Source organism: Lagenorhynchus albirostris, chromosome 20 (genome assembly GCF_949774975.1).
Source record: "Lagenorhynchus albirostris chromosome 20, mLagAlb1.1, whole genome shotgun sequence".
NCBI lineage: Eukaryota > Metazoa > Chordata > Mammalia > Artiodactyla > Delphinidae > Lagenorhynchus > Lagenorhynchus albirostris.
The window spans coordinates 47,218,858-47,244,118 of NC_083114.1; the positions used below are offsets into that span (position 1 = coordinate 47,218,858).

Consider the following 25,261-nt stretch of genomic DNA (forward strand, 5'->3'; position numbering starts at 1 on the left):
CTTTGCAAAGTGGTTCTGTCTCACCGCCCCTCCTGCAGTGTGTACGATTTTCACTTGGTGTTGTCAGTCTTTTTAATCGTAGCGTCTTGAGGGTGTAGTGTGTTTCATCACAGTTAAAATTTCATTTCCCTTCCTAACTAGATACCAGGAGTATTCCTCACATCCCCCCACCCCACCCCACCCAGGTGTAACCACCAAAAACGTTTGCAAACATTTGGGGGGGCGGTGGGCGCACTGGAAATGTTACCTTAAATGGAAAAAGGGTCTTTGCAGATGTGATTGAGGACTTTGAGACAGGGAGATTGTCCTGGGTTACCCAGGTGGGGCGTAAATGCCGTCATAAGTGTCCTTATAAGAGGGGGCAAAGGAGATTTGACCCAGAAAGACGAGGAGGCACCAAGCTGCTGGCTGTGAAGACAGGAGAGGGACTGTGAACCAGGGAGGGCGAGGGATGCTGGCAGCCTCCAGAAGCTGGACCAGGTGAGGAACGATGGTGCCCCTGCCTCTGAATGGAGGAGGCCCTGCTGACACCCCAGTCTCACACTGCGAGACTCATTTAGAACTTCTGCCCTCCAGACTGTACGAAAATAAACTACTATTGTTTTAAGTCACTAAGTTTGTGGTAGTTTGTGACAGCAACCACAGAAAACTAGTACAATTACTGCAAGAAATTAAATAAGACCTAAGTGAATGGGAGATACACGGTGCTCATGGGTTAGAGGACTCAGTGTTGAGATGTCCATCCTCCCCAGATTGATCTGTATGTTCGTCGTGGTCCCCGTCGATATCACAGCAGGGTTTTTTTTAATAGAAATTGACAAACTCATTCTAAAATTTGTTGGAAATACAAAGGCTTTAGAATAGCCAAAGTTCACCTGAAAAAGAACAAAGCTAGAGGACCAGCACTGCCTGACTTCAGGGCTAATCCAGACAGTACGTGTTGGCATAAAGACAGACAAACAGATCAAAGGAACAGACTAGAGTCCAGAATTGACCCGTGTGTACACAGACAACTGGTTTTTTTATAAAAGTGCAAATGCAGTTCACTGGAGAAAGAGCATAATCCTTGAACAGATGAAAAACGTGGATAAAATGGGACTTTAAAACCTCACACCACATATGAAAGTTAACTCAAAATGGACCCTAGAACTAAATGTAGAACTTAAAACTATAAAACTTCTAGAAGAAAACAGAAAAATATCTTTGCAACCTTGGGTTAGGCAAGAAAGTTCTCAGATAAGATACCAAAATCACAATTCATAAGAGAAAAAAATGGATAAATTGGACTTCATCAACCTTACAAACTCCTTACTATCACCCTTCTGCTTTCCATAAAGAATATGGGAGTAAAATCTCTGAGGGGGGAATGAAACAGGAGGGAAGGGGGCAGAGCACAACCTTTGAAAGAATGATGTAGCCCGAGAACATGACATAAAAGGATTAGAACCACATGGGTCCAAATTGGCAGACAAGTTGACTTCCAGTAGACCTTGAACCTCAGTATACGCTCACTGTAACACATCAGCCAGCTAAATGACACACCCACAGGCGTCATGACAGTTCCAAGACTGACCATAAGGATCAAAAAGTGGGCGGTGGCCCAATTCCTGGAAATCCCCGCCCCTTCCCAAAATAGCTGGAATACTCCTCCCACTCATTAGCCTATGAAATTACCCACCCCTATAAAAACTCACAACCCCACACCCTGGTGCCTTTCTCACCTTCTGAGATGGCCCACAGTCTGTCTGTGGAGTGTGTTTCTCTCTAAATAAATTCAGTTCTTACCTATCAAAAAAAATTTACAAACTTCTTTGAAAGACATTTTTTTGTTTTGTTTTGTTCTTTAATTAATTATTTATTTTTGGCTGTATTGGGTCTTCGCTGCTGCGCGCGAGCTTTCTCTAGTTGTGGAGAGCAGGGGCTACTCTTTGTTGCAATGCGTGGGCTTCTCATTGCGGTGGCTTCTCTTGTTGTGGAACACGGGCTCTAGGTGCACAGGCTTCAGTAGTTGTGGCATGTGGGCTCAGTAGTTGTGGCTCGTGGGCTCTAGAGCACAGGCTCAGTAGTCGTGGCACACGGGCTTAGTTGCTCCACGGCATGTGGAATCTTCCTGGACCAGGGCTCGAACCCATGTGCCCTGTGTTGGCAGGCAGATTCTTAACCACTGCACCACCAGGGAAGTCCCGAAAGACATTGTTAAGAAAATGAAAAGACAGGCCAGGGGAATGGGAGAAAATATTTACAAATAATATCTGATAAAGGACTTGTGCCCAGACCTCTCTGTAGGATTCTCAAGACTCAGTGATAAGAAAACAAACATCCCAATAAAAAATGGGCCAATGATTTGAATAGATGCGTCATCAAATAAGGTATATGGATGGTAAATTAGTTCAGCATCATTAACCATTAGAAAAATGTTAAGTCCACCATGAGATACCGCAGCACACCTATTAGCACGTCTAGAAGATAAAGGCTGGCCATCCCAAGTGTTTGCGAGGATGTGGAGCAGTGGGAGCTCACACACCGCTGGTGCGAATGCAGATGATCCAACCACTGTGGAAAACAATTCAGCAATTGGTTTTGAAAGCTCACCGTACAACTGCCTTATCATCCAGCCACTCCCTCCTGGGTGTTTACCTGAGAGAAATGGAAGCCTCTCCACCCAGAGGCTTACACACAGATATACCCACAACACAAACTGGGAGCAGCCTGCGTTCACTAATAGGCGAATGGAAAAATAGCTGTAGTTCTGAGTGAACAGGTGGTACTGAGTGCGAGAAACCAGAAGAGAGCACTACTGTGTGACTCTATTTATGTGAAATTCTGGAAAATGCAAGCTAACTTATTTGTGATAGAAAGCAAATCAGGGAATTTCTTGGTGGTCCAGTGGTTAGGACTCCACACTCTCACTGCCAAGGGCCTGGGTTCGATCCCTGGTTGGGGAACTAAGATCCCACAAGGCACTTAGCCAAGAAAAAAAAAAAAAAAGCAAATCAGCAACTGCCTGGGGAGGGAGACAGGGAGCTCACCAAGGGGGACAGACGGGCATGAGGAAGCTGGGGAGGGGGTTTGTATGCTGGTCACGTTCATCAGACTTTAAATATGTACCGTGTATTGCATGTCAATCATAGTCAACAAAGCTGTAAGAAAGTCGTTTGAGTCGCCCTTTACACAACCAAGAGGAGATGTCTGGGCAGCCAGGTCTGTGGTCTGGAGCCTGGGGGCAATCAGGAATGAGTGGTCAGTGCTGATGGGCTCCTGGGTGGGAGGGTCCATGGAGCAGGGCTCTGGATCACCTAACACTGGGGGTCAGGGCGGAGCAAAGCTGGAGGTCACTGAGTGTCTGTCCCCCATTCCTGTATCAAAGCCCTGACCCCCCAATATGATGGGATTGGGAGGTGGGGCCTTTGAGAGTCACTAGGGTCAGCTGAGGCCGTGAGGGTGGGGCCCCGTGATGAGCTGAGTAGCACAGACGCTGGAGCTCTTGCTGCCGCGTGGGGACGTGGGGAGAAGGCCGCCTGCAGGCTAGGAAGAGGCCCCACCAGACTGGACCCTGAGCTGTGACGTGAGCTGCCATCCGCGGTGTCCATCTCAGCAGCGCCGGCAGAATGAAGCCTCACAGGTGAGCCGAACCCGTGTGTGTTAATCAAACATTCGGCTGGGAGGCCTGGGGGCTGAGAGTGTGTTAGAATCAGTGGGTAGTAGGAGCACATGGTGGTCACGTGACGAAGCCAACGCGGCCAGACGCAGCGCCCGTGCTCGCAGGTGGGGGTGGGGGGTGGCTGTAGCCGCCCCGCGTGGGGACCTCAGCCCTCCTCCGGGGTCCTTGCCCGAGCCGCCCCCGCCCTCTGAGGCTGCAGCGCCACTGGGTGTGGGAGCTCGTGTGCTGGGCTGAGGAGGGTGTGGGCATCCCCTGCCCCGTGCCCCTGATCAGAGTGGAAGTGAGCCGACTTAGGTACCCGGGGTCTTCAATTCCAGCACATCCCTCTCGCAGGTGGTGGGCTAGCCCTCGGGGCCGCCTGCCCAGGGCAGTGGGAGTGGGGTGTGTGTCTGTGTGTGTGCGCGTGTGCCTGTGCAAGGGGCTTGTCGGGATTGAAGGCTCTGCCCGGAGCCTGGGGCCAAGAGAGGCAGGGTGTTTGGAGCTCCCTGGGAACCCCTTCCCTCCTGGGGGCTGCTGTGCTTCTCCCTCCCTGCCTTGGACCCTGACCCAGACGTCAGAGCGGGCAGTGCTGCCAAGGGGAGGAAAGGGAGCCTGGTGCCCAGATCCTTCATGCCCCCCAAGTGTCAAGGGAGAGAGCCCTGTGTTCTGGTCTCTAGCTGTTGGCAGAACTTCCGTGGCCCAGGCTAGGGGTGGTGGCTGCTGGCAGGGCAAATCCCAGAGAAGCCAGGAGCCGCCCTCGGCCCCCCGGTGGGCTGGCTGGACTGGCCTGAGCCCGTGGGGCAGTGGAGGCAGAATCGTGACCAAGCCAGGGAACTGGCCCTGGAGTCCTGCTGACCTGCCTGACGCTCTGGGGCCTGGCCATGTTTCACATGTGGGGGACAGGAGGTCTGCCCTGTCCACTTGGACATGTGATGTGAGTGCAGTGAGCGACCCAAACGGGCCATTCGTGGAAGAAAGGTTGGTTTTCTTCTAAGACAGTTTTGGTCAAGATTTCTTGTAATGAGTCGCTGGGATTTTAGAGGCGGGATACGCTCATTAAGCCTAGGCCACTTTCTCCCGAGGGCTCCACGGCGTCCCCCGGCCAGCTGGTCGGTGGCCAGTCTGGACAGAACCTGGGCCCCCTGCTCTGCCACAGGATGAGGAAGGGGGACCCAGTGGCAGCCTCGAGGGGACAGACAGCAGCACCTGTGTACAGAGGGCGGCCGAGGGACTCACTGCCCGCTGGGCCCCCTATACGCTACACTTCACACACCAGGTTAAAACATGGGATTCGTTCACGTGCACATAACTCAGTTTAAACGGTGACTAGAACTGATGCCTGGCAAATTTCTAGAAGGGTTGTTAAGACCCTCACAAGTTCTGTCTTGCTGGAAACCACATTTAAAACTCAGAACCTGTGGGCTTCCCTGGTGGTGCAGTGGTTGAGAGTCCGCCTGCTGATGCAGGGAACGCAGGTTCGTGCCCCGGTCCGGAAAGATCCCACATGCCGCGGAGCGGCTGGGCCCGTGAGCCATGGCCGCTGAGCCTGCGCGTCCGGAGCCTGTGCTTCGCAACGGGAGAGGCTACAACAGTGAGAGGCCCGCGTACTGCAAAAAAAAAAAAAAAATTTAAGAAAAATTAAAGTAAAACGAACTGTTTTCCTTTTTGGTATACAGCTTTGTGAGTTTTAGCACATGTGTACATATTTGTGTAACCACTACAACCCGGCTTTGTTTTTGTGTAAAATGGTGATAAATGTTTGGACCTCACCCTCATTAATGTTCCCCAGCTTTAAAAGAAGCCCAGTGACCTGTGTGATTGAGGTTTCATTCGCTCACAGCAAAACTCAGGCTCAGGTCACACCTGTGGCTCAGACGCAGAAGCCACTTGGGGTGCCGAGTGAGGTGGTGGTGGAATCGTCTTGAAGCAAAAGTGCTGAAGAGATGCTTGCTCAGGGCTGAGCGAGCTTGGCGGGTGTGGGCTGCATGCGAGGGGCGACCTGTCCTGAGTGACCGTTTGCTGCTGGACGTTCACAAGCCACGTCCAAATACAGAAGAAACGTCCCAGGCACAGAGGGACGCGGGTCTGTCCATCCTGCTCTGTTCCAGCTCAGCTTCCGGCCTCTGGCTCCCTGTCCCCACAGTGCGCTCACAGCCTCTCACTGTCAGTGATTCGGGTCCAGGACGGACCGAACGTCCTCCAGGTTCTCACAGAGTCAATGGTGCAAGTGCAGATTTTATAACATAGTAGAAATAAAGTAACACTGCAGAGCCCCCGAGCCCAGCTGTCCACCAATGGTGCTGGACATGGTGAAGAAGGCCCCACATGGTGGGCGTGCAATGCCTTGTCATCCCTCTTCATCTTAGATGCTTGTTTTCGTTAACTGGCTCCAGCAGTGATTAGAGCACGCCCCCCGAGAACCTGGGTGGTTCATCAGCCGCAGAACAGGACCTGGTGGGGGACTTCGAGCCCATCTGTCAGCCTTGGGAGCTGGACACCACTGACCTGGCTCTAAAGCCCCTTGAACCTTTGTACCGACAGGGAAGGGATGTGCACATTTGCTTGTCACCTTCTGAGTGACTTTGTGGCAAATAACCTGTGGGTTGTGTGATGAGCTGTTTTTCTCTGTTAATTGTGTCCATACTAATTGCTTCCAGGTGTTTACCTCCAATGGCCCCACCGTGATCATGCCCACCTGGTTCTGCTCCCGAGCCTGGTTCTCCCACGTGGGCCCATTTGACGAGGGCGGGCGGGTAAGTGCGTGTCCCGTGGATTCCTCCTCTGGGCTGGGCGGGGCCGAGCTGGGCTGGGCGGGGCCGGGCGGGGCCGCCGTCCCCGGTCAGGGCCTTTGCAGCGTTTCCTGCTTCCGGGCCGGGCGTGCTGAGCCTCCCAGGGTGCAGCCGGGGCACCGCTCGGCCTGTGTTGTGCGGGAAGCAGGGGGTTTCTGTATGAAGGCTGTGGGCGCCGGGCGTCTGCTCCTGGCTCACACCTGCCCGGCCCTGGTTGCCTCATCCTGCTTTAAGAGCTGTTTGTGGGAAAGCGCAGGAGGTGGGCAGTGTCATCCTGCCACCCCTGGACAACAGCGGCGGAAGAGCTCCCCAGTTCTCCTGTGGCCGGTGGCCCTGGGGTGTTCGGGTCCAAGCTGGCCTGGCTCCTTCGTCTGCACCCTCGCCTACCTGAGGGGCCTCACCTGCAGAGCGGGGCCCACGCTGGTCTCCGGGCTCCGGCCTAGAAATGGGGACGCGACGCTGACCTGCTCCCCTCCCACCCCGACAGTCTTAAGAGTGAGCACTCCGACACCAATCAGAAGGTAAACCTGAGGGTTAGTTTATTTTCCCTTAACCCCCCGCCCTTAAATTGGCTTTGAGATCATGAGTTCTGGTCCTCGTGGTGGAAGGGGTGGGCCAGGCATGTTAAGGCCCATCAAGCTGGAAGGTGGGGGTAACTCAGGCCCAGGCTCACCGTCTGCCCCAGGACCTTGGCCACGGTCCTGCCTGCTCTGAATGTCCTCTCCGCTTCAGGGGGACCTTCACTGACTGCACAGGGGCCGCTTGGAGCCAACCCCCTCCCTGCTCCTACCTGGCATTCCTCTGCCCACTCCCCTGCCCATCACGCACACAGTCTCATTTTAGAGGGAGAGGCTGGCTCCCCCACTGCCCCCTGCACTGGACCCTGGCCGGACGGTCCCTCATGGTCGCCCAGACGTGCCGTCCAGGAGCAGTGCTGGTCTCAGGTTTACAAACCAGGGGCTCAAGGGGAGCATAGTGCCCTGAGGGCTGGACTTAGGTTTGGGGACTGGTCCTCAGCTGATTCTCCAGGCCCAAGAGGCTGCAGTTATTGCCCATGGAGAGAAGGGCAGGGAACCGATGCAGCCGGGACAGTCGAGGTGCTAAAGGACGCAGAGCAGGATGGTGGCGAGACTCAGGGGTGAGGGTGGCTGAGTGGTCGTGGACACAGCGGCCACGAGCTGGAACCTGCAAGGTGCACAGGTTTTTAATTGGGAAAATGCACTTGCAGAGGCAAGGTGGGGGAGGGGAGTCGGAGATTTGGAGGAGGGCGCCATCCGGCGCAGGACAGCATCCAGCTGAGGGGTCTGGATGTCCCCAGGAGGCAACGGTTTCAGGCCCTTAAACAAAAAGGAAAGTGACAAAAATGGTGTTTGTTGGTTCAGAACAGGGCTCTTCTGAGGGCCGGTCTGGCCTGGGTGAAAAAGTCTTGGAGGGGGAACGGCCTGGAGGGGGGTCGCCACCCAGCACAGCAGACACTTTGCAGAAGTGCTTTTGCATCTGTTGGAAAGATCCCCAGGCTCGGAGTCGCTGTGTGAGTTACGAGCTGTCTCCCCCTCTCCAGAGGGTGTACCCCAGGCTCTTTGCATTTTAGCCATTCTGATTGCAGTTCTGTAGTTTCTGGTTGTATTTTAATTTTCATTTCTGAGATGACTTATGATGTTGAGCAATTTTTCATGCACCGATTGGCTACTTGTATGTTATTTTATGAAGCGTCCAGATCTTTTGCCCAGTTTTAAGCGGGGTGTCTTCTTATTGTTGAGTTGTTGGTGTTCTTGGTCAGATACTTGCTTGTGGGTATTTTCTCCCATCCTGGGTCTCAGCGTTCTGGGATTTCTCACTCCCACTTGTGCTCGTCCCAGATTCTATCCTGAGGATGTCAGAGCAGCAAGGCTGGGGCTTCCACCCCTGTTTTGTGGGTTTTATCTCCCCGCCCCAGGGCTTCCCACTCTGGGCATGGGGCTCACAGATGCCGTAGAGGTTGGCCACTCAGCCACCCAGAGCCAGAAGTCAGCACCTTCTCTGGTGCATTAAAAACCTCTCTTGGTATCGAAGAAGGTCTGTATTTTGTCATCTTTGTATTTCTCTCTCTTTAAACGCCCTTGGTCCCAAGTGCTCTGCTTAAACCTTTCCTGCTTGGCTTTTTGTTTTCCGGTTTTTGAAGGTATTCTGACCCCCACCTGTTGCCTCAACAGCAGCCAGTAGATCATCTGTTCCCTCTTTCCTTTCTCCTCCTGTTTGGTTGCGCGATTTCCGCTCTCGTCAGAAGGCAACCCCGCGTGCTGAGTCCCCAGCCGCCCGTCTGTGTCCCTGGACTCAGCCTCGCATGTCAGGCTGTCCTCGGCGTTCCTTGAGTTCCTGCCCATTCAGACTGTGGCTCTGGACATGTGAAGGAGGTACGGGCTGGACAGAAAACCCTGAGTCACACCTTCGCTTGCATGTCTTGACAGCACAGCTCCCTGTTGCCTTGCTTTGCCTGACGCTCCTTCGATTCGCTCGGCTTTGTAAGGTGCTTGACCTTTTCCTGGAGGCTCTGAGAATTCCTCCCTTGTTAAAGACTCATGGTTTCACTGGGATTGGTCTTAATGCGGACCTGATTCCGATGTGTGGAACCAGAGTTCTCCTTCATGGTTTTTGTTGTTGTTGTTATTTGGGGTGAATTTCTGTCCACGGAAGTGTCTGTTTTCTGTTTCTTCTCACACGGGCTTTGTATAGCTGCGGTTCATGGGATTCCTACCTCAGGGTCTCCCCCTCTGTCACCCCAGGGAAGTGCAGCGGGTGTTGAGGGCAGGGAGGGGAGGAGGGTGTGTCTCTCCTTCTTTGTTTCCTTTTGTCCCACAGGGTCCTAATCCCCTTTCACCACATCTCTGAGGGCGCCTACCCATCCAACCGCATTCTCACATCCCAGAGGCCCCAGGGCTCCGGGTGATCCCCCAGGTCTGCCCAGGCCCCCATCTCCACGGGGGACCGGGGCTCAGCACCCCATCTTCCTTGACGTCACCTCTGCATCCCATCACGGCCTCTGTCGCTGTTTGTGATCGGTCAGCGGTGCCCAGGCTCTTGTGAATCGGGGGTGGGGGGTGCCCTCCAGCCACGTCCCAGGCACCTCCTCTGGCTAAATTCTCACTTGTCTCTTTGCCAGAAATAAGGGAACTCTGGGGTTGACGTCCTCTTGGTCATGAGAAGAGAGGACATTTTCTCCTTCCTAAATCTATAAAGCACAGAGTCACAATGTGCTCTTTTTTTTTTTTTAACATCTTTATTGGGGTATAATTGCTTTACAATGGTGTGTTAGTTTCTGCTTTATAACAAAGTGAATCAGTTATACATATACATATGTTCCCATATGTCTTGCGTCTCCCTCCCTCCCACCCTCCCTATCCCACCCCTCCAGGCTGTCACAAAGCACCGAGCCAATATCCCTGTGCCATGCGGCTGCTTCCCACTAGCTATCTACCTTACTACGTTTGGTAGTGTATATATGTCCATGCTCTCTCTCGCCCTGTCACAGCTCACCCTTCCCCCTCCCCATAACCTCAAGTCCATTCTCTAGTAGGTCTGTGTCTTTATTCCTGCCTTACCCCTAGGTTCTTCATGACATTTTTTTTCTTAAATTCCATATATATGTGTTAGCATACGGTATTTGTCTTTTTCTTTCTGACTTACTTCACTCTGTATGACAGACTCTAGGTCTATCCACCTCATTACAAATAGCTCAATTTCGTTTCTTTTTATGGCTGAGTAATATTCCATTGTATATATGTGCCACATCTTCTTTATCCATTCATCCGATGATGGGCACTTAGGTTGTTTCCATCTCCGGGCTATTGTAAATAGAGCTGCAATGAACATTTTGGTACATGACTCTTTTTGAATTTTGGTTTTCTCAGGGTATATGCCCAGTAGTGGGATTGCTGGGTCATATGGTAGTTCTATTTGTAGTTTTTTAAGGAACCTCCATACTGTTCTCCATAGTGGCTGAACCAATTCACATTCCCACCAGCAGTGCAAGAGTGTTCCTTTTTCTCCACACCCTCTCCAGCATTTATTGTTTCTAGATTTTTTGATGATGGCAATTCTGACTGGTGTGAGATGATATCTCATTGTAGTTTTGATTTGCATTTCTCTAATGATTAATGATGTTGAGCATTCTTTCATGTGTTTGTTGGCAGTCTGTATATCTTCTTTGGAGAAATGTCTATTTAGGTCTTCTGCCCATTTTTGGATTGGGTTGTTTGTTTTTTTGTTATTGAGCTGCATGAGCTGCTTGTAAATTTTGGAGATTAATCCTTTGTCGGTTGCTTCATTTGCAAATATTTTCTCCCATTCTGAGGGTTGTCTTTTGGTCTTGTTTATGGTTTCCTTTGCTGTGCAAAAGCTTTGAAGTTTCATTAGGTCCCATTTGTTTATTTTTGTTTTTATTTCCATTACTCTAGGAGGTGGGTCAGAAAGGATCTTGCTGTGATTTATGTCATAGAGTGTTCTGCCTATGTTGTCCTCTAAGAGTTTTATAGTGTCTGGCCTTACATTTAGGTCTTTAATCCATTTGGAGTTTATTTTTGTGTATGGTGTTAGGGAGTGATCTAATCTCATACTTTTACATGTACCTGTCCAGTTTTCCCAGCACCACTTATTGAAGAGGCTGTCCTTTCTCCACTGTACATTCCTGCCACCTTTATCAAAGATAAGGTGTCCATATGTGCGTGGGTTTATCTCTGGGCTTTCTATCCTGTTCCATTGATCTATCTTTCTGTTTTTGTACCAGTACCATACTGTCTTGATTACTGTAGCTTTGTAGTATAGTCTGAAGTCAGGGAGCCTGATTCCTCCAGTTCCTTTTTTCGTTCTCAAGATTGCTTTGGCTATTTGGGGTCTTTTGTGTTTCCATACAAATTGCAAAATTTTTGGTTCTAGTTCTGTGAAAAATGCCAGTGGTAGTTTGATAGGGATTGCATTGAATCTATAGATTGCTTTGGGTAGTAGAGTCATTTTCACAATGTTGATTCTTCCAATCCAAGAACATGGTATATCTCTCCATCTATTTGTGTCATCTTTAATTTCTTTCATCAGTGTCTTATAATTTTCTGCATACAGGTCTTTTGTCTCCTTAGGTAGGTTTATTCCTAGATATTTTATTCTTTTTGTTGCAGTGGTAAATGGGAGTGTTTTCTTGATTTCACTTTCAGATTTTTAATCATTAGTATATAGGAATGCCAGAGATTTCTGTGCATTAATTTTGTATCCTGCCACTTTACCAAATTCATTGATTAGCTCTAGTAGTTTTCTGGTAGCATCTTTAGGATTCTCTATGTATAGGATCATGTCATCTGCAAACAGTGACAGTTTTACTTCTTCTTTTCCGATTTGGATTCCTTTTATTTCCTTTTCTTCTCTGATTGCTGTGGCTAAAACTTCCAAAACTATGTTGAATAAGAGTGGTGAGAGTGGGCAACCTTGTCTTGTTCCTGATCTTAGTGGAAATGCTTTCAGTTTTTCACCATTGAGGATGATGTTTGCTGTGGGCTTGTCATATATGGCCTTTATTATGTTGAGGAAAGTTCCCTCTATGCCTACTTTCTGCAGGGTTTTTATCATAAATGGGTGTTGAATTTTGTCAAAAGCTTTCTCTGCATCTATTGAGATGATCATATGGTTTTTCTCCTTCAATTTGTTAATATGGTGTATCACATTGATTGATTTGCGTATATTGAAGAATCCTTGCATCCCTGGAATAAGCCCCACTTGATCATGGTGTATGATCCTTTTAATGTGCTGTTGGATTCTGTTTGCTAGTATTTTGTTGAGGATTTTTGCATCTATGTTCATCAGTGATATTGGCCTGTAGTTTTCTTTCTTTGTGACATCCTTGTCTGGTTTTGGTATCAAGGTGATGGTGGCCTCGTAGAAGGAATTTGGGAGTGTTCCTCCCTCTGCTATTATTTTGGAAGAGTTTGAGAAGGATAGGTGTTAGCTCTTCTCTAAATGTTTGATAGAATTCGCCTGTGAAGCCATCTGGTCCTGGGCTTTTGTTTGTTGGAAGATTTTTAATCACAGTTTCAATTTCAGTGCTTGTGATTGGTCTGTTCATATTTTCTATTTCTTCCTGATTCAGTCTTGGCAGGTTGTGCATTTCTAAGAATTTGTCCATTTCTTCCAGGTTGTCCATTTTATTGGCATAGAGTTGCTTGTAGTAATCTCTCATGATCTTTTTTATTTCTGCAGCGTCAGTTGTTACCTCTCCTTTTTCATTTCTAATTCTATTGATTTGAGTCTTCTCCCTTTTTTTCTTGATGAGTCTGGCTAGTGGTTTATCTATTTTGTTTATCTTCTCAAAGAACCAGCTTTTAGTTTTATTGATCTTTACTATTGTTTCCTTCATTTCTTTTTCATTTATTTCTGATCTGATTTTTATGATTTCTTTCCTTCTGCTAGCTTTGGGGTTTTTTTTGTTCTTCTTTCTCTAATTGCTTGAGGTGCAAGGTTAGGTTATTTATTCGAGATGTTTCCTGCTTCTTAAGGTGGGCTTGTATTGCTATAAACTTCCCCCTTAGAACTGCTTTTGCTGCATCCCATAGGTTTTGGGTCGTTGTGTCTCCATTGTCATTTGTTTCTAGGTATTTTTTTATTTCCTCTTTGATTTCTTCAGTGATCACTTCATTATTAAGTAGTGTATTGTTTAGCCTCCATGTGTTTGTATTTTTTACAGATCTTTTCCTGTAATTGATATCTAGTCTCATGGCGTTGTGGTCAGGAAAGATACTTGATACAATTTCAATTTTCTTAAATTTAGCAAGGCTTGATTTGTGACCCAAGATATGATCTATCCTGGAGAATGTTCCATGAGCACTTGAGAAAAATGTGTATTCTGTTGTTTTTGGATGGAGTGTCCTATAAATATCAATTAAGTCCATCTTGTTTAATGTATCATTTAAAGCTTGTGTTTCCTTATTTATTTTCATTTTGGATGATCTGTCCATGGGTGAAAGTGGGGTGTTTAAGTCCCCTACTATGAATGTGTTACTGTCGATTTCCCCTTTTATGGCTGTTAGTATTTGCCTTATGTATTGAGGTGCTCCTATGTTGGGTGCATAAATATTTACAATTGTTATATCTTCTTCTTGGATCGATCCCTTGATCATTATATAGTGTCCTTCTTTGTCTCTTTTAATAGTCCTTATTTTAAAGTCTATTTTGTCTGATATGAGAATTGCTACTCCAGCTTTCTTTTGGTTTCCATTTGCATGGAATATCTTTTTCCATCCCCTTACTTTCAGTCTGTATGTGTCTCTAGGTCTGAAGTGGGTCTCTTGTAGACAGCATATATAAGGGTCTTGTTTTTGTATCCATTCAGCTAATCTGTGTCTTTTGGTGGGAGCATTTAGTCCATTTACATTTAAGGTAATTATCGATATGTATGTTCCTATTCCCATTTTCTAAATTGTTTTGGGTTCATTATTATAGGTCTTTTCCTTCTCTTGTGTTTCTTGCCTAGAGAAGATCCTTTAGCATTTGTTGTAAAGCTGGTTTGGTGGTGCTGAACTCTCTCAGCTTTTGCTTGTCTGTAAAGGTTTTAATTTCTCCATCGAATCTGAATGAGATCCTTGCTGGGTAGAGTAGTTTTGGCTGCAGGTTTTTCTCCTTCATCAATTTCAGTATGTCCTGCCACTCCCTTCTGGCTTGTAGGGTTTCTGCTGAGAGATCAGCTGTTAACCTTATGGGGATTCCCTTATGTGTTATTTGTTGTTTTTCCCTTGCTGCTTTTAATATGCTTTCTTTGTATTTAATTTTTGACAGTTTGATTAATATGTGTCTTGGCGTATTTCTCCTTGTATTTATCCTGTATGGGACTCTCTGTGCTTCCTGGACTTGATTAACTATTTCCTTTCCCATATTAGGGAAGTTTTCAACTATAATCTCTTCAAATATTTTCTCAGTCCCTTTCTTTCTCTCTTCTTCTGGAACCCCTATAATTCGAATGTTGGTGCGTTTAATGTTGTTCCAGAGGTCTCTGAGACTGTCCTCAGTTCTTTTCATTCTTTTTTCTTTATTCTGCTCTGCAGTAGTTATTTCCACTATTTTATCTTCCAGGTCACTTATCCGTTCTTCTGTCTCAGTTATTCTGCTATTGATCCCATCTAGAGTACTTTTCATTTCATTTATTGTGTTGTTCATCGTTGCTTGTTTCATCTTTAGTTCTTCTAGGTCCTTGTTAACTGTTTCTTGCATTTTGTCCATTCTATTTCCAAGATTTCGGATCATCCTTACTATCATTATTCTGAATTCTTTTTCAGGTAGACTGCCTATTTCCTCTTCATTTGTTAGGTCTCGTGCATTTTTATCTTGCTCCTTTATCTGCTGTGTGTTTTTCTGTCTTCTCATTTTGCTTATCTTACTGTGTTTGGGGTCTCCTTTTTGCAGACTGCAGGTTCGTAGTTCCCGCTGTTTTTGATGTCTGTCTCCAGTGGCTAAGGTTGGTTCAGTGGGTTGTGTAGGCTTCCTGGTGGAGGGTACTAGTGCCTGTGTTGTGGTGGATGAGGCTGGATCTTGTCTCTCTAGTGGGCAGGTTCACGTCTGGTGGTGTGTTTTGGGGTGTCTGTGGCCTTATTATGATTTTAGGCAGCCTCTCTGCTAATGGGTGGGGTTGTGTTCCTGTTTTGCTAGTTGTTTGGCATAGGTTGTCCAGCACTGTGGCTTGCTGGTTGTTGAGTGAAGCTGGGTGCTGGTGTTAAGATGGAGGTCTCTGGGAGATTTTCGCCGTTTGATATTATGTGGAGCTGGGAGGTCTCTTGTTGACCAGTGTCCTGAAGTTGGCTCTCAGAGACAGAGCCCTGACTCCTGGCTGGAGCACCAAGAGCGTTTCATCCACACGGCTCAGAATAAAAGGGAGAAAAAGTAGAGGGAATTAGTAGAAGTATGAGGAAAGAAAGAAGGGATGGAGGGAAGGAAGGAAGGAAGAAAGAAAGAAAGAAGCAAAGAAGGCAAGAAGGCAAGAAGGAAAGAAAGGGAGGGAGGGAGGAAGGAAGGAGGGAAAGAAGGAAAAAAGACAGAAAGAAAGAAGATACAGTAAAAATAAAGTATAATAAAGTTATTGAATTAAAAAATTCTTATTTAGAAAAAAAAAGAGACGGATAGAACCTTAGGACAAATGTTGGAAGCAAAGCTATACAGACAAAATCTTACACAGAAGCATACACATACACCCTCACTAAAAGAGGTAAAGGGGGAAAAATCATAAATCTTGCTGTCAGAGACCACCTCCTCAATTTGGGATGATTCGTTGTCTAAAGGAGGGAAGGAAGGAAGGAAAGAAAGAAAGAAAGAATGAATGAAGGTAAGGTATAATAATGTTATTAAAATTAATTATTAAGAAAAAAATTTTTTAAAAAATCATGGATGGATAGAACCCTAGGACAAATGGTGGAAGCAGACTATACAGACAAGATTTCACACAGAAGCATACACATTCACAAAAAGAGGAAAAGGGGAAAAAATCATAGATCTTGCTCCTAAAGTCCACTTCCTTAATTTGGGATGATTGGTTGTCTATTCAGGTATTCCACAGATGCAGGGTATATCAAGTTGATTGTGGAGCTTTCATCCGCTGCTTCTGAGGCTGCTGGGAGAGATTTCCCTTTCTCTTCTTTGTTCTCACAGCTCACAGAGGCTCACCTTTGGATTTGGCCCTGCCTCTGCGTGTAGGTCGCTGGAGGGCGTCTGTTTTTTGCTCAGACAGGACGGGGTTAAAGGAGCCGCTGATTCGGGGGCTCTGGCGCACTCAGGCCGGCGGGGAGGGAGGGGCACGGAGTGCGGGGCGGGCCTGCGGCGGCAAAGGCCTGTGTGACTTTGCACCAGCCTGAGGCCCGCCGTGCGTTCTCCCGGGGAAGTTGTCCCTGGATCCCGGGAACCTGGCAGTGGCGGGCTGCACAGGCTCCGCGGAAGAGGGGTGTGGAGAGTGACCTGTGCTCGCACACAGGCCCCTTGGTGGCGGCAGCAGCAGCCTTAGCGTCTCCCGCCTGTCTCTGGGGTCCGAGATTTTAGCCGCGGCTCGCGCCCGTCTCTGGGGTTAGCGCTTTTAGCCGCGGCTCGCGCCCGTCTCTGGAGTTCCTTTAAGCAGCGTTCTTAAACCCCTCTCCTCACGCACCAGGAAACAAAGAGGGAAGAAAAAGTCTCTTGCCTCTTCGGCAGGTGCAGACTTTTCCCCGCACTCCCTCCCGGCTAGCTGTGGTGCACTAACCCCTTCAGGCTATGTTCAAGCCTCCAACCCCAGTCCTCTCCCTGCGCTCCGTCCGCCAACCCCAGTCCTCTCTCTGCGCTGCGTCCGAAACCGAAACCCGAGCCTCAGAGCCTCAGCTCGCAGCCCCGCCCGCCCCGGCGGGTGAGCAGACAAGCCTCTCGGGCTGGTGAGTGCCGGTAGGCACCGATCCTCTGTGCGGGCATCTCCCCGCTTTGCCCTCCGCACCCGTTGCTGTGCTCTCCTCCGCGGCTTCGAAGCTCCCCCCCTCCGCCTCCTGCAGTCTCCGCCCGCGAAGGGGCTTCCTAGTGTGTGGAAACTTTCCCTCCTTCACAGCTCCCTCCCACTGGTACAGGTGCCGTCCCTATTCTTTTGTCTCTGTTTTTTCTTTTTTTTTCTTTTGCCCTACCCAGGTACTTGGGGAGTTTCTTGCCTTTTGGGAGGTCTGAGGTCTTCTGCCAGCCTTCAGTAGGTGTTCTGTAGGAGTTGTTCCACGTGTAGATGTATTTCTGGTGTATCTGTGGGGAGGAAGGTGATCTCCGCGTCTTACTCTTCCGCCATCTTCCTGATATGAGTTCACAATGTGCTCTTGAAAGATGACTCTGAAAATGCAGAAAATTAGAAAAAGGAAAAACTACGCAAATGACCCGTGAACCCATCACCACACATCTGCTGTGAACTTTTGTGTGGGGTCCTTCTGTCTTCCTTTTACTGTGGACCACTTTTAGCCAAGCTGCAAACACAATTTTGAAACTTGATTTTTAACTTAACATTTTGTTATAAATCTTTTCATGTCGTTGTGGTCTTTGTGAAAACACTTCAGTCACCACACAGTAGTCTATCGAGTCACTGATTGATTGAACCGCCCGAGGCTGCAAGTGAAGTGGTTCGCGTGTTTCCGCGTCGCTAACGAGACTGCGCCGATTTCCTACTCGGTTGGCTTCCATCGCGTTGCCCTGACGGCCTTGCGGTGTGTCAGGGACCCCGGGCGGCGATTCCCTGGGCAGTGGTGGCTTTGTTCAGGGACGGAGGCAGGCAGGCTGGTGCCCAGTGTGGCAGCTCAGGAGTGAGAGCTGAGTGGGCTGCTTCCAGGGATGGCGCTCAGGCCCGAGCCAGGAGGCAGCAGACGTCGCGCCTGGGCGGCCACAGACAACGAGCATCAGTTCATCACAGACCCCAGAGGCCAGGTGCACAGGGCCCAGTCAGGGGATACGCTTGGGCCAAGAAGCTGGCCAAGAGGGGCCAGGGGTCCCATCTCCCCCCGAGGATGATGGCCAGCAGGCTCCATCAGGACATCGAGACCTCAGAGGCCAGCTGTGCCGCCTTCCTCTCGGGGTGGACGAGCTGGGGGGCAGCCATGGCTTTACTGGAAGCAGTGGGCCCGGCCGTGGTGCTGGCATTGGCTCGGTGAAACCGAGCTCGGGCAGGGGAACCGGCAGAGGAGGACAGGCTGGGGCCGGAGAACAGCAGCCTCTGGGCTGTCAGGAAACCAGCCTCTGCCCGGAGCAGGGGGGCAGTGTCCCCAGCCATTGCTGGGCTCTGCTCACCGGACACACCCTGGGTGACCTCCTGTCCAGACCCCCTGCTCACTTGGTTTTCACCTTGAATTTAAAAAAGTGAGGGGAGCCAACTTGGTGTCCCCACCAGGACTGAGATCCCCCAAACTGACCAGCAGGGTGGCTGTGACCCCAACGGCCAGCCCTGGTCTGCGCTTCTCCAGGAGGGGGCAGGAGGCCTGGGTTTTCACAGGACGGGAACACCCAGCGGGACGCTGCAGACCCTCGGAGCAGCAAGCCCGTCAACAGGGAGGGGGCAGGTCAGCGGGCCAGCAGCGCGGGCCAGGGGTCAAGTTTGAGGCTGTGAGTGAGGGTGACACTGGGGCTTGGGTCCACCCCTCGGGCACCTTCTTGTCCTGAAGACGCCTCTTGTGGTCACACTTGCCCAGTGCCGGCCACAAGGTGGGGGAGCTGGACGTGTTGTTTTCCCGCTGAGGCCTCACAGGTCATGCCAGGCTCAAGCGGCTGGGGTGCCGGACGGATCCGCGTCTCCCATCGCCAGAATGAGGCTCTGTCGTGAGTGGAGACACGTTTCTTTCGTCCCGCAGGGTGTCCCCGAGGACTTGCTGTTCTTCCACGAACACCTGAGGAAGGGCGGCGGGCTTGCCCGCGTGGACCAGAGCCTGCTTCTCTACCGCTACCACCCCGGCGCGGCCACACACTCCATCCTCGAGTACGCAAGTCCGGGGGGCCAGACCGGGCGGGGTCAGTGGGGCAGGCACAGGTGACCCAGTCAGGTCGCAAGGCAGGAAACCTGGGAGCGTGGCCGGCACGGGGCCTGCGGCCTCCCGGAAGGGACGTTGTCCTAGGTCCACGGACCAGCATTTCCCCGGGATCAAGGCCAAATGTCTGTTCTCACTTTTTTGAAGTGAGGTAGGATTCACGTGTAGTTGTTCTCTTGGGGTTTTGTTCTCACTTGCTTTGAGTTGACTTTGGGAATTCTCAGCGTGAGCCCAGCCCCCCGCTAACGTGATTACAGGCGGGCTGGGGGCACCCTCTTCCTTCTCCGCCCACCAAGGGGAGGGCTACTGGGACCGAGGTTGGGCCGCTTCCTCTGTGGGGCATCACAAGGACACTAGGCCCCTCCCTCTCCTGGCCCCCACGTCCCCCAGGCCCCAAGGCTAGAGGCCGACTACCAGGGACAGGGCAGGGATGGTGCCGAAAGTACAGGCAGGGTGAAGGCAAGGGAGGGGTGTGCTTTTCTTTAGTTTGAACTGTGTGTGTGTGCGCGCATGTGTGTCTGTGTGTGCACGTTTGTGCATGTGTGTGGGTGTTGCATTTCAAACAACTACAAGTATGTATCCCCCTTGGTGCTACTGTAATGCTGCTCTCTTGGGGACAGGGAGGAATGGGGCCCTGAAACAGGTCTGCGATCAGGGGATCTTTTGATTGTAAAGAGCATGATGCAGGGACATGCATTTGTGTTTCTGGAAGTAGAAGAGACTCTGTTCTTCCCCTGGAGGGTGTGAGACTCATTGGAAGGCGTGGCTTCTCAGTTTCTGTCCTGGGAGGTCTCCTGTCCACTGTCACAGTGGGTGTGATGTGCACTGTCACAGTGGGTGTGATGCTGATTTGGGCATGTGTCATCGGTGGGGGGGGTGTCCCAGATTGCAGCAGCCATATAGTTTATTTATTTATTTATTTTTGGCTTCGTTGCTGGGCGCGGGCTTTCTCTAGTTGCGGTGAGCAGGGGCTACTCTTCGTTGCGGTGTGCGGGCTTCTCATTGCGGTGGCTTCTCTTGTTGCAGAGCAGGGGCTCTAGGCGTGCGGGCTTCAGTAGTTGTGGCACGCGGGCTCAGTAGTTGTGGCTCGCAGGCTGTACGGTGCAGGCTCAGCAGTTGTGGCACACGGACTTAGTTGCTCCGTGGCATGTGGGATCTTCCCGGACCAGGACTCGAACCCATGTTCCCTGCATTGGCAGGCGGATTCCTCACCACTGCACCACCAGGGAAGCCCCCAGCATCCATATTGACTTGGGAGATCCTTGAACTTTTGCACATGTGCTATTCAACACTAAAACTTAGCTTCTTTGTTTTCCAGCTTTAAGCAAAAGAGCTTGATTTCTCTTCTGTTAAGTCTGAATTTTCATACAGTAGATTTAGTGGAGCATCATTGGGAGTTTGTTGTCATGAACTTGACTCAATGCAAGTGTGATTTGCACACATGGGGTAAAGGTCATTTTCTAGGGGGACATAACAATCCTAAATGTGTATATCCCTAATCCCAGAGTTTCAAAATACATGAGGCAAAAACTGAGATTGGAGTTGGAGATTTTAATACTCCTATCTCAGTAATTGATAGAAGTTGGGGGGTGGGGAAGTCTGTGAGGATCAGAAGGTTTGAACAACACTATTAACCGACATGACAGTAGACAGTTAAGGAACACTATAGTCAACTGCAGAATACGCATTCTTTTAAAGTACAAGATAGACGTTACTTTGGACCAAGAAACAAATCTGAATAAATTTCAAATGATTGAAAGCATACGGGTTATGTTTTATAAATTAGAAATCATTAAGACATCTTTTTTTCTTTTTTTTGGCTACGTTAGGTCTGTGGCTGTGTGCGGGCTTTCTCTAGTTTTGCGGCAAGCGGGAGCTACTCTTCGTTGCGGTGCACAGGCTTCTCGTTGCAGTGGCTTCTCTTGTTGTGGAGCACGGGCTCTAGGTGCATGGGCTTTGGTAGTTGTGGCTCGCAGGCCTTAGAGTGCAGGCTCAGTAGTTGTGGCACATGGGCTTAGTTGCTTCATGGCATGGGGGATCTTCCCGGACCAGGGCTTAAACCTGTGTCCCCTGCCTTGGCAGGCAGATTCTTAATCACTGCACCACCAGGGAAGCCCTAAGACATCTTGAATATACAAAATATTTGGAAATTAAGCAACCAAGGGAAAAAATCACAAAGGATATTAGGGAAAAAATTTAACTTGATGACAAAACAGTATGTCAAAATTTGTGGAATTTAGCTAAAGCAGAGTTTATAATAAGTTTTTATAGCTTTAAAAGTTTATATTATGAAAGAAGAAACTAAGCAATTATCTAAGTCTCCACCTTTAAAGGTTTCAAAAGTAATAGCAAAGTAAACTCAAAGTAAATAGAAGGAAAGGAATGAAGAAGGTAAAATTGAAAATGGACAGTCAGTAGAAAAAACATCAACAAAACCAAGAATTGGCTTGAAATAAAATCAGTACAATTGACAAGCCTCTATCAAGATTGATTTTTAAAAGAAAACGCAGGTTACCAATATACTGGGAATTAAAGAGGGAACATCATTACAGATCCAGTAGGTATTTAAAGTATAAATAATAGAGAATTCCTTGGCAATATAGTGGTTGGGACTCCGTGCTTCCACTGCAGGGGGTTTAGGTTCAATCCCTGGCTGGGGAACTAATATATCTTGCATGCCCTGCGCATGGCCAAAAAAAAAAAAAAAAGGTATAAATAATAATTAAAAATTAATTAGTAATTTAAAAGCTTTTCATAAAGAAAAGCCAAGCCAGATGGCTTTACTGATATATTCTATCAAAAATGTAAGGAAGAAATAATACCAATCTAACATAAATTCTTTCAGGAAATAGAAGAAGAGAAAGGTCTGTTGGGTGTTGGGAGGGAGGAGCTTCACACTCCATGAGACTAGCATGACTCTGAAGTAAAAATGCTACAAGAATATTACAAGAAAATAAAATTACAGACAAATATCCCTTATGAAAATAGTTGCAAAAATCATTCACAAAATATTACCAAGTCAAATTCAGAAATATATATGAAAGGATAATACATCATGAATACAAGTCTGGTTTAACATTCAGAAATCAATTAGTATGATTTAATACAGTAACAGAATAAAAGATAAAAATCACACAATCAATGCAATAGATGCAGAAAAAGCATTGGGCAAAATTCAATACCCATTCATAATTTTTTTTAAAACTCAGCAAACTAGAAATAGAGGGAAACTTTCTCAGTCTGATAGCATCTACTCAAACCTATAACTAACCTCATACTTAATCATTAAAAACTGAAAGCTTTCCCTTCTAAGATCAGGAGGAAGCGATCTGATCACTCCTCTCACTACTTCTATTCCACATTGTAATGGAGGTCTGTGCAATGAGACAGGAAAAATAAAAAATATAAGTATTAGAAAGTAGAAGTGGGCTTCCCTGGTGGCGTAGTGGTTGAGAATCTGCCTGCTAATACAGGGGACACGGGTTCGAGCCCTGGTCTGGGAAGATCCCACATGCTGCGGAGCCACTGGGCCCGTGAGCCACAACTACTGAGCCTGCGCGTCTGGAGCTTGTTCTCCGCAACAAGAGAGGCCGCGACAGTGAGAGGCCCGCGCACTGCAATGAAGAGTGGCCCCCACTTGCCGCAACTAGAGAAAGCCCTCGCACAGAAACAAAGAGCCAACACAGCCAAAAATAAATAAAATAAATTAAAAGAAGGCTCAACATTAAAAAAAAAAAAAGTGGAAGTAAAACTAGCATCATTTGTAGGTGGCATGATTGTGTTTCATAGGAAATCAAAACCAGTAACTTAGCAAATTTTCCAGAATACAAGTTTATAGAATTGCAATGAACAACTGAAAAAATGCAGTTTAAAAAACGTACAATGGCGTCAATAATAAAATACTTTTGAGTAAGTTTAGTAAGGTATGTCTATATCCGCTAAAACCTACTCCAAAAAAGGCTGAGGGAAATTAAAGAAAACCTATAAGATCGATGGAGAGATTCACCTCATTCATGGACTGGAAGACTCCGTATTGTTAACATCAGCTCTCTCCAGATTGATCTGTAAATTCAAAGCAATTCCAGTAAAAGCCCCAGGTGGCTTCTTTGTAGAAATTGATAATCTGATCTTAAAATTTGCATGAAAATCAAAGGGCCCAGAGTGTCCTAAACAATCTTGAAAAGAACAAAATTTGAGGACTTATTGTGCCTGATTTTAAGACTCACTCTGAAGCTATAGCAATCAAGAAAATGTATTAATAGAATAAAGATAGACATATACATCAATGAAACAGAGCAGAGAGTCCAGAAATAGACTCACAATTGATTTTTAACAGTCTCCAAAGGCATTCAATGGAAAAAAGAAAATTATTTTTAACAAATGGAGCAAATGGATATTCATATGGAAAAAAAAAATCTCATGCCCTATAGAAAAATTAATTCTAGATGGCTTAGATATAAATATAGAAGCAGGTAAAATATAAAGCTTCTAGAAGAAAACATCAGGGAATATCTTCACAACTTGGGGATAGGAAAAAATTTATTAGAGAGGACACCAGAATCTTTAACCCTTTTTTTTTTTTTTTTTGGCTGTATAGGGTCTTAGTTGCAGCACATAGGCTCTTCGTTGCGGCATGCGGGCTTCTCTCTAGTTGAGGTGCACAAACTCAGCAGTTGAGGCCCGGGGGCTTAGTTGCCCCGGCATGTGGAATCTTAGTTCCCCGACCAGGGGTTGAACCCACGTCCCCTGCATTGGAAGGCAGATTCTTAACCACTGGACCACCAGGGAAGTCCCTCTTTAGTGCTATAAAATTGATAAATTGGACTTCATCAAAATTAAAAACTTTTGCTCATAAAAAGACACCATTAGGGGCTTCCCTGGTGGCGCAGTGGTTGAGAGTCTGCCTGCCAATGCAGGGGACACGGGTTTGAGCCCTGGTCTGGGAAGATCCCACATGCCACGGAGCAACTAGGCCCATGAGCCACAACTACTGAGCCTGCGTGTATGGAGCTTGTGCTCGGCAACAAGAGAGGCCGCGACAGTGAGAGGCCCACGCACTGCGATGAAGAGTGGCCCCCACTTGCTGCAACTAGAGAAAGCCCACGCACAGAAACGAAGACCCAACACAGCCAATAATTAATTAATTAATTAATTTTTAAAAAAGACACCATTAGGAAAATGAATAGACAAACCAGAGACTGGGAGAAAATATTCATAATCTGTATATCTCACAGAGGGTTAGTATGGGGGAGATATTAAGAACCCCTATCACCCAAAAATAAAATCTAATAAAAGTAGGCAAAATAGTTGAACGGACATGACACTTCACAAAGAAGTAATATATAAGGTCAATTAAAAAGGTTTCATCATTATCAGAGAATGCAAATTAAACTCTGCACACCCACGAGAAGGGTTAAAATTAACGTCTGCAATTCCAAATCATGCTGAGGACACGTATACATTGTTCTCAGGAGTGTAAGCACAGTACATCCTCTTTGGAAAACTGTTGGGCCTTATTTTATTAATTTAATTGATACCTGCCCTATGCCCCAGCAATTCCATGTCTAGGTGTTTCTCCAAGAGAAATTAATAGATTGCTCAACATTTCTCTATTAGTAGCCAAGAATGGGAACAACCCAGATGCCCATCAGCAGGTGGTGGATAAACACTGCTGTAACGGAACACTCCTCAGAACTAGAAAAAAACAAACGACTGATACCTGCAAGAATGGGGATTAATGTCAAAAAAATATATGGTTAGTAAAAGAAATCAGATACAAAAGCATGCATACTGTGGCTTCCACTTGTACAGAGTTCTCCAACAGGCAGAACTAGTCCACAGTGATAGAAATGAGACTGTGGTATTCTCAGGGGAAAGGAGATACAAGAGAGCTTTCTGGGGTGGTAGAAGTGTCCCACCTCTTGACAGGTGTGTTGGTTACACGGACATGCATGTTTGTCATAACCGTCTGACTTGTATGCACACTTAAGATCCTTGCTCTTACTCTACGTGAATTTCATTAAAATTTTAAAAATTTCTGGCAAGTGTTTCTTCAAGGAAGTAACCACTTTCCCACAATCCATAAACGGAGTTGGAAACTGGGTGAATAAAGTACAAAGATGGTTTTCTGGGCACGAATCTTCTGTAGAGCTCAGAAATGCCGGGACATCTGGGATCCTCTGCAGAGCTGAGAAGTGCCTGGACACCTGGGATCCTCTGCAGAGCTGAGAAATGCCCGGACACCTGGGATCCTCTGCAGAGCTGAGAAGCGCCCGGACACCTGGGATCCTCTGCAGAGCTGAGAAGCGCCCGGACACCTGGGATCC

General features: G+C 47.8%; 1 protein-coding gene across 16 annotated transcripts in view; it reads left to right on the forward strand.

The window, feature by feature from the left end:
- Positions 1 to 25,261, forward strand: part of B3GNTL1 (UDP-GlcNAc:betaGal beta-1,3-N-acetylglucosaminyltransferase like 1) — a 158,869-nt gene that overhangs the window by 77,217 nt on the left and 56,391 nt on the right. For 10 of the 16 annotated variants that reach the window (XR_009537400.1, XR_009537399.1, XR_009537401.1 and 7 more), the window contains one exon: positions 6,298 to 6,950. Coding sequence is in view for 8 of the 16 variants with exons in the window: in XM_060132927.1 (XP_059988910.1) it covers positions 6,298 to 6,950 (653 nt within the window). In the remaining 8 variants the exon portion in view is untranslated. Of the gene's footprint in view, positions 1 to 6,297; positions 6,951 to 18,761; positions 18,887 to 24,551; positions 24,941 to 25,261 lie in introns of those variants that run through there. The other 6 variants (XR_009537404.1, XR_009537403.1, XM_060132934.1 and 3 more) reach the window with 6 other exon arrangements.